The sequence below is a fragment of the Ictalurus punctatus genome, chromosome 7 (genome assembly GCF_001660625.3).
Source record: "Ictalurus punctatus breed USDA103 chromosome 7, Coco_2.0, whole genome shotgun sequence".
NCBI classification, from domain to species: Eukaryota; Metazoa; Chordata; class Actinopteri; order Siluriformes; family Ictaluridae; genus Ictalurus; species Ictalurus punctatus.
The window spans coordinates 32418031-32427599 of NC_030422.2; the positions used below are offsets into that span (position 1 = coordinate 32418031).

At 38.6% G+C, this 9569-nt stretch overlaps 2 protein-coding genes across 3 annotated transcripts in view; one reads left to right on the top strand and one right to left on the bottom strand.

Moving 5' to 3' along the window:
• Positions 1-163: 163 nt before the first annotated feature.
• Positions 164-9569, bottom strand: part of LOC108268231 (E3 ubiquitin-protein ligase TRIM39) — a 29399-nt gene continuing 19993 nt past the window's right edge. The window contains exons 1-7 of one of the 2 annotated variants that reach the window (XM_053681714.1): positions 4393-4527; positions 3298-3881; positions 3114-3209; positions 2770-3003; positions 2527-2674; positions 1592-1618; positions 164-1490 (exon numbers count right to left, since the gene is read on the bottom strand). In XM_053681714.1, the coding sequence (XP_053537689.1) occupies positions 946-1490; positions 1592-1618; positions 2527-2674; positions 2770-3003; positions 3114-3209; positions 3298-3879 (1632 nt within the window). In that variant the 5' untranslated portion in view covers positions 3880-3881; positions 4393-4527 and the 3' untranslated portion in view covers positions 164-945. Of the gene's footprint in view, positions 1491-1591; positions 1619-2526; positions 2675-2769; positions 3004-3113; positions 3210-3297; positions 3882-4392; positions 4528-9569 lie in introns of those variants that run through there. The other variant, XM_053681715.1, reaches the window with a different exon arrangement.
• The window catches only part of LOC128633071 (B-cell receptor CD22), a 16321-nt gene continuing 14587 nt past the window's right edge, over positions 7836-9569 (top strand). The window contains exon 1 of the mRNA XM_053681706.1: positions 7836-7876. The gene's annotated coding sequence lies outside the window, so the exon portion shown is untranslated. The remainder of the gene's footprint in view (positions 7877-9569) is intronic.

Here is a 9569-nt window from a genome sequence, read left to right on the forward strand (position 1 = left end):
AAGCTAACTGCACAGGCTGAAAAAAAATTATAATTTTGTATTTCTTAGTGCTTTGGTCTTAATTTGATGTAGAAACAACCTTCAGAACACTGAAAATGACAAAATAAAGTATACTACTTATTTCTCCAGTTATTGCGTCACGTAATGCAGGCGCAGGGCAGAAGCAAGTGCAGGTATGGCAGTTTAATGAAACAACAACAACAACAACAACAATAACAACAACAACAACAACAACAACAGCCAAAGGATAAGGCAGAAGACAATAATCATGAACATGCAGAGGTCAGGTGATCAGGCAAACAGCACAAGTAGGGCAGGGCAACAAGACGACATCATAAACGTAAGCAAAGTCAAAACACCAGAATAAACAGACACGATAGCAGGCTTGATAACAACAGAGACATGATAACTGAGCGTACACTCCTCACTTGTTCAAGTGTTTGAACAGTCTCTATTATAGTGTGGTGTGATGATTGTGATCAGGAACAGGTGTGTGAGATTAGTCCTCATGAGAAGGTGACGTGTCTGTGTGTTACATTGGGAAGTGTAGTCCTCTTCGGCCATGTTTGTAGTTGTTGATGCATTGAGGGAAATGGAGTAGCTGGTTTGCCGTGATGACATATTGCCAATAAAAATAGCTTGCATTATTAAATCTGAGCCAAATTAAAACATTTTCTTTAAAAAATATATTTTAAATGAAAAGTGAGAATGTATTTGAGTAAATGTGATTTGAAGATCAGTTACAGGAGTGATGATGGATCCTGACAGGATTAGACCACTTTATCACGGATGATCATCACAATGAGAGCGACAGTAAAACATTTACATTTTACACATAAATAAAATGTAAACATCATTTATAATTAAACTTAAAACAAATGCCAGATAATAACAGCACTGTTTTCATTTTTATTAAGAAATAAAAGTCAGTTTTATAAATTTATATTAGATTTGACTAACAGGACAGATGATCAGTGGTGCTGAATTTTTACCTCCATCATTGTAACAGGGGCAGAATAATGGATAAAGTTTCTCAGTGAAAGTCTGACCAGTGAAAGAGTAGATATGAGATTTTACATCAACATCATAGAAGGAGATCAGACCCTTCTCATAATCCACAAACACCCCCACCTTCTGAGGAGCCGGTTTCAAGGAGAGGGAGACACGAGGAGAGTCCAGAGCCTTATATTCAGTCTCATTCCTCAGACACACACACCAGCATCCATCTTCAGGACTGGCTGTAATCGCCCCTTTCCTGTTAATGGACTCTCGGGCCACTCCTAAATCCCACTGAGTCTTCCCTCTGACCTGCACCTCATAGTAAAATCTCCCTGAGGAGAATCCCTCCTTTCCCAACACACAGGTACAAATATTAAACCTCTCTGGGTGATCAGGGAGATCCTGTTCTGTGTCTCCACATGTAACTTGTTTCCCATCATCAGACAGGATGAGGTAAGGATTCGCTGTATCAGGATCCAGAGTCACATCCACTGAGAGACAGAAACACAGCGTACATCAGTTTTATCATTGCACAGTGTGTAACAGTGAAGAAATATAGATTTAGTCATGTGATCAATAAGAGCTCACAAACCTGCATATTGCTGAATTCTCTTCAGTTCTGTTGGGAAAATAATATTGGATAATTGGAGAGTTTAAAATTATGAGCTATAACAAAGTACTGTAACAATAAAACTAAAACACAAACATCATATTGATCTAAATATTTTATTACAGATTACACCACAGTGCTGCTGAGTTCTGATTGGTGTTGATTAATTTTCTAGAACAGCAGCTCTGACAGTAGTGCAGCTGCAAATCACAGGTTTATATTAATGCACTGGTTCTAATACCTTAGCGTTTCTATAGTAACAGCTCATTCACAGGGACTTGTACGCAGATGCTTTTTTATAAAAAGACATGTATAATAATTTCTGTAACCTTTATTTCTGTAACATTTATGGAAGGAGTCTCCAGTGTCAGCGCTTTGTAACAGTCAGAGGTAAAGCTGTAACTTTAAGATTTCTGACATCTTCAGGACAGAGGAGTTTACTCTTTGTAGCTTCTTGTTAATGGGACTAGGTGTGTTTTTATCTGATTAACATGAGTGAGAAAAAGAGAAGCTTGTAAGGAAATGACTGTTTATAGCTGCTATAACGGAAGTGAGAACAGAAACTAACTTGTTTCATGGATGTTTCACAACATTCAATATACTGTAACTATAAATGGATAAAAAGTGTGACATGTTATACTTCTATAAATAAAATGTTGGCATATTTCTGTGGTATAAGATGAATAAACTCTTTGGGAAAAGCTGTTATAAGAACAAAATAATAACTTTGGGATGTAACAGTTACTGCTTCATCTTACCTCCCCTTTGTTGATTATTTTCCTTACACAGAGCTTTATAACTTACAACAGATCAAATATCTCTAAATGCACACTGTACAATTCATGTATTTCTGTTATCAGGACATTTCTTCATACATTTCTGAATCAACATATTCTTAGAGATCATTAAACACTTACCAGTCCAATCAAGCTTCTCCATTTCCTCACTGAGAGTTTCCTGAAGCTGAGACAGAGCTCTCCTCAGAGGCTCCAGACTCAGATGAGAGTTAATTGTGACGTCTGGCCAGTCCTGGGTGTGTGGAGGGCTGCACAGTGACGGATAAATCTACAGTACAGCAGGAGAGAGGAGAAATCCCTCAGCATGGGGACTGCTGTCCTGTCATGTGCTGCATTGCTATTGAGAAACAGAGGGACTCTGACCTGTAGGAGGTGGAGGTGATCCTCAGTGTGTGAGATCTGCTCCAGCTCAGTGTTTCTCCTCTTTAGCTCAGTGATTTCCTGCTCCAGCTCTTTAATCAACTCTTCAGCCTGCTTCTCTGCTGCTTTCTGCTTCTCCTCCATCACCTGAAGCAGCTCAGCCTGGCTTCTCTCAATGCAGCGCATCAGAGCACTGAAGATCTCCACACCGTCTGCTTTCTCCTTCTCTGTGTTTTTCTAACAGGAGACACATCGAGCTAAATGATTTTATTTCATATGATTATATCAGGATTCTCCTAATGTGTTTTTATAAAGACGTTATTGTGTAGGTTAGTTAAGAGACTCACTTTATTGCGTTCTACAGAGTGTTTGATTTCCTCAATCTTCTTCAGTCGCTCCTGGATCATCTGCTGAACTTCTGCTCGTGTCTTCCCCAACTCAGTCTGAGAAAAATATATATTATGTATAAACTTATTAAAAATAAAGGTGATATTTGTGTTAAATATGCATCATTAATTTTCAGTCTCTCACCTTCTTCTCTCCACTCTCCTCCTCTATAGGAACAGTGTTGTGAGTTTTGTGGTCTCCCTCAGTACAGAACTGACACACACACGTCTGGTCGTCTTTACAGAACAGCTCCAGGGGTCTCTCATGTTTCTGGCAGATGTAGTCCTCCAGGTTCTCCACAGGCTCCATCAGTTTGTGCTTCATCAATGAAGAAACTCTCTCATGAGGTTCCAGGTGAGTGTTGCAGTAAGAGGCCATACAGATCAGGCAGGACTTCACGGCTACACACTTCTCTTCAGAGCAGGCTTCACAGAGCACCAGAGATTGGGACGGTTGTTCTGCAGCGCTGCTGGATTTCTCCTGAACTGACTTCCTAAACGGAGCAGCAAGTCCAGAGATGAACGTATTCACACATAACTCAGGTCTTTTAGGGAATTCCTTCTTACACACTGGACACTGGCAGTGTGAACTGCTGTCCCAGAACTCTTTGAGACAGATCATACAGAAGTTGTGTCCACATGGAGTAGAGACTGGATCAGTGAACACATCCAGACAGATGGAGCACTGGAGCTGATCTTCACACAGGACACTGCTGGAGGAAGCCATGACTGACACAGGAGACACCATGAGAGTGGATTTAGACCACAGATAACTTTACACATTATTCATGAAAATTATCCAGAACTAAAGCTCTCAGTGTCGTGCTGTTAGAGTAAAATATAACTTTCTCTGTGTGAGTAAACACATAAAATCCACTTGAACTGTGACAAACCCAGTGCACTTTGAGCAGTTAGTAAATGACAAAACGAACAATAGTTACTGATAGGAACAGGAAGTAGTCTCACCTCTCACTCTGAAATATATATTAATACATTTATCTTATGTTTAATGTGAGCTAAAATCCTGTTCTTTAAGATGAAAGCCCTGTGTGTTTTATCCTGAAGAAGAACTGAACTGGAACAGATCCAGTGTATTTTAAACAGTTTCATAGAAATCAAGTGAAAAACAACTATACAAACAGGAAGTAGTCTCATCTGTAGCACTACTTAGAAATTTCTATTTCTCTTTTCCTCCTGATTCCCCTCTTTTTCCTCTTGTTCCTGTTCTCTTAGTGTTCACCTGCAGTGGTTTTAATCCCTCGAAGAAAGAGAGAGAAGCTTCAAACTGGAGACTGTGTCCTGCTGAAAGGATCTGGTTTTGGTCATGAAACGGCTTTGAGCTTGACTTTCGTTTCAGCTGAGTGACGTCATAAGAGACACGCCCAATGTTTGACTTTTACTCGACTTGTAATTACAGGTTCTGGTCACTAGATGGGGGAAATTCCCCCAGTGAACAACAGCGTTTTATACTGTCTCCATCTCTGTAATAAAATCTGCACGGTGTACATGTTCAGTAATATTTTACTAATGATATTAATTTTCTCATAGGAGTGTGCTGGAGAAATTTGGTGTAAATTAAAATGATATCATTGTTTGGCTTCACAAGAGAAGAGAAACACGTTTATATTATATTAAAGCATTTATTAAAAAAAAAAAAAAAAAACGTCAGGGTAAAAACAAACATCAGTTCTTCACACATATTTTACTGAAAATAATTATAAACATAAAATAAAATAAACATCACAGTGTAGTTTATGATATCAATCATCCTTCTGTTTCCAGTTTTCTTAATCATCACTAATGCAGAATTTGGTCTTTTTGTTTTATACACTCTCTCATGATGATCCTGACAGATGTTCAGTGAAAAACGCCAGAAAGCTGAAGCCCTTTTATTTAACTCACACCTACCATGTGCAATATGGGTGCATAAAAAAGTATTTATATTCATATTTATAAACATAATACATTTTATATTCATATTAATAAATAAATTCATGCAGTTTTAATGTATTCATTCATTGTATTATTAATTGTGTGTGTGTTGTGTGCGTGTGTGTCGTGTGCGTGTGTGTGTCAGAGGGAGCGCCATTTTTTAACACAAACTTTGTTATAGATTTTTATTTTATTTATTCCACATTATCAAGTCAGTTCAAAAAAGTTTAAATTTCCAAACATTAGTTTTCCAGCACAAAATTAAATGGTGCATAATTATTTTTGTATGTCAGTAAAGAAAGCAGAATATTACATAATACACCACATTTCAGACCAAACAAACAAACAAACAAAAAAAAAAACATGAAGGCTGCTGGGTTTTGCTGTAAAACAAAGGAGCAAGTGCTCCAGAAAAACTGATCTTGTCAGAGAGATGCTCAAAGAAACTAAAATAATAAATAAATAAAAAAATAAATAAATAAATAAATAAAACCCTTTATTTCCCTATAAAACTGCAAAAACAGAAGTGGAATTTTTTGTTTTAGTTTCTACGTGACGTGAACAGTGCTAGATTCCAAATGGCATCACTCTATGTTGGTGATCTTCACCCTGATGTGACCAAGTCCATGCTCTTGGAGAAGTTCAGCTCTGTTGGACGAGTTCACTCTCTCCGCCTCTGCAGGAACAAGAGGACCGGCACATCACTCCATACGCTTTTATCAACTTTCAGCATCGGGTCGATGGTGATACAAACATATCTAACACACCTTAACAGTATTCCCTACTCTACATCATATATATTGTTTTGTTGTCTGACCATCTGACACTAAGTAAAAATGACGACAAATAAAGACTTTGGCTTGGTAACACTCCATAATTTCTTACAGCTATAGCAGCATTAACATCATTAATATCCAAAAAAAATATTTCACTATAAACATATGTACCTGATTTGAAGTAAAAGCAAAGCTCATTCATATATGCATCATAAATATGTGGAATATATTAGTCATGACAATTTTCAAACCTTAAAATACCTGAAGCAAATGTCATTTTTCTTACCTGTCCCAATTTACCTGACTTCACCATTTCTACATCTCTTTGCCAAACTGGGACAGTGTTAAGTGAAATTAATTTGCAGTTAAGTACATTTCAAGGTTTATTCGATATCTAATAGAATACGATGTTGTGAGCTCTATTTAAAAAGTGCTCTCTTTATAGTTTCAGATATGTGCACTTTGAGAGCGCAGAGGCTGCCGAGGCTGCCAACCAGGCACAAAAATCTTAAACAAGTAACAATTTATTGGGGTGTTATTAAACAAGTCCTATTTAACCAAGGTTTAATACTTAGAAAGAGCAGACACTGTCTTCAGTGTTTTTTTCTGAGCTCGTCTGCAGTAATACCATTGCATCATGGGATTGTTTGACCTGCATAGTGTGCATCTGTGGCATGCTGTAAAATCTCACCTGAAGCAGTACGCCATCCGGGTATTTCTCACCTACTGTTTCTCACATACTTAGAATTCGGACATTCTCCTCTTCTGGAATACTGATTTTCACCTGCTATATATAGTGGGTAAGTATGCGGTTTCGTACACAGCCTCTCTCTTCAGTTCATCCATCAGTTCAGTGTACTGCTGTAGTTCAGTATCACTGTTTGTTATGCAGCGTCATGGCAGAGTGTCCAAGAAAAAAAAAGATAATACAAAAGGCACTTCACCCCAGACTACACTAAAGTGTACCCCTGTTCCATAGGGGTCAATAATAACAACAGTATTACAAGTTTTCAACAGTGACTTTTCGATTGTCCATGATGGGGTATATGATTGTAAAAGACATGTTGAGGTGAGTATAACAGGTGTCATTTGTTCATTAGCATAGCTAATGTTATTTATAGGAGCTGGCTAGCTGCTAAGGAGCTACTCTATTGATGTCCTACATGAGGGAGGCCAAACTCCCTGTAGACTTGCTTAATTGTCTGTATTGAGTACATACAGGGCGCACGGTGGCTTAGTGGTTGGCATGTTCCCCTCACACTTCCAGAGTCGGGGGTTCGTTTCCCACCGTGTGTGTGGAGTTTGCATGTTCTCCCCATGCTGCGGGGGTTTCCTCCGGGTACTCCGGTTTCCTCCCCCAGTCCAAAGACATGCATGGTAGGCTGATCGGTGTGTCTAAAATGTCCGTAGTTTGTGAATTTGTGTTTGTGTGCCCTGTGATAGATTGGCACCCTGGGTGCGATGGGGTGTACCCCACCTTGTGCCCGATGCTCCCTGAGATAGGCTCCAGGTTCCCCGTGACCCTGAAATGTAGTAAGCGGTATAGAAGATGGATGGATGGATATTGAGTTCATATTTTAATGTCACATTTAGCATTTAGCTATTAACATTGAGACTGCCAACAAAATAGTTAGAAATGAGTGTAGACCTAAGTGCTGCACATATGTGCATAAAAAGCAGAAGCTGACGCAGTTTCATACCATGAAAAGAACGAAACCACATTTTAGCACCTCTTGAAATACTGATATATGTGACATATTCACACTATCATTAATCTGTGTAGCGTTCATCACCAAGAGACAGACGCAAAAGTACAATACTCTTTGTACTTCCTCTTTCTCTCTCTCTCTCTCTCTCTCTCTCTCTCTCTCTCTCTCTCTTTCTCTCTCTCTTTCTCTCTCTCTCTCTCTGTGTAAGAACACAGGAAGTTGAAAGTTTAACACACACCACTGCTCTGTCAGTCAGTCAGTCGTTAGAGAGACAGGATGGAGTTCAGTCCACTCGCTGTGATGCTCTGTGAGTAAATGTTCTCTTTGTGTCTTCATTAGAGTGAGTGGTGGGGTATAAAGTTGTTCATCTGCAGTCTGAATGTCCTGAGTGATGAGTTTATTGTGTGATTAGTACATTGTGTGTACTTCAGCATGACTGCTCAGGTGGATCAGTGTATCCATATCTGTTATGAGAAGGGTTTAGTTTGATGTGTAACTACTCTCAGTAACTATGATAGTTCAACAGGTAAGAGTACAAGTAGAGCAAGTTTAAAACACAGGGTTTAAATAATCTAATGAGTGTAAACGAGTCTGTATTGTTGGAATCTGTAGCTGATCTTCTGTGTCCTGCTGTCATCTGCTGCTCAGTGACAACCTCTCATGATCATTTGATCTGCTAAAAGAAAATGACTGGATGGTGTTTGTACTTTCACCAATGGAAGTCAGGGTTGTGAATAACTGAAATGTCTTTAGCTGCTGTGGTGAGACTCTGGTGGTGTTTCCTGTGCCCAGGGAGGTTTAACAAAACCATGTTAGTGTTAACTAGACTTACTGAGAGAATGCCTTGTAATCTACATTCCATTTTTGTGACTATTATGGTCTGTTCAGGGAAACATCTCAGTACAGCAAGTTAAATCTAATGCACAATAATAACAAACTGATGCACAGTACAAAAAAATATGATCACTAATCATTATTTTCCGATCTGTGTGAAAAATAAGAGCAATAACTGCAGAAACAAACACTTCTCATTAGTCCTGTACACACACAGAGCAGTGACAGTGTTAGAGGCCTGAGAGCAGAGACCAGTTCACGCATGTGGCTTATGTTCTATTCTAATGCAGTGCTGCAAATTCAGCCATGAAGAAGGGGAGGAAGTGTGAAGGTAGACGTGTGAAAACAAAAACTAACACTTGACTTTTTAACTGTTGATATGGTGGCAAATTTAACTCCACTGACACGCACTGAGCTCTTTTAAAGACAAAACCTGGCCAAACTGAAAATCCCCATTTGAAGCCAGAGTCTCCACAGCAGGGCCAGTTGGAGACAAAATGACTATCCAGAATGATAAGACTTCTGAACATACCCTCACTGGCCACTTTAATAGGAACAATATGCAGTTACTGGAACACTATGCTATTACTATCACTGGGTATATTATATTATTACTATACTGTTACTATACTCTGCTGAGTGAAAGGTCATAAAAGAATTCATGACGTTACATATGTCCATTCTCTTTCTCTCTGTAAGAACACAGGATGTGGTCAGGCTTTAAGACACACCACTGCTCTGTCAGTCACTCAGTCATTAGAGAGACATGATGGTAGGTAAGAGTAACAAGTACAGCAAGTTTAAATCACAGGGTTTACACACTAATACCTTTTTAAAAAAAAAAAAAAAATCACCAATCATGATTTACATATCTGTGTTAAAAAATAATACAATGCAAAAAAATGTGCAGAAACAAACACTTCTCATTAATCCTTTTTTCCATTTTTGTGACTATTATGGTCTGTGCAGTGAAACATCTCAGTACAGCAAGTTAAATCTAATACAATAATATCAAACTAATGCATGTTTTATTCACCATTACTGATTATGTACTTATTTAAAGTCTTAAAAACCACAGAAAATGAATCCGTCGATGGCAGGTACCCACGGTAAGCCGCTGGATGTGGGTGTGTCAACTGAAAAATGCATGAACAAGGTGTGTATAA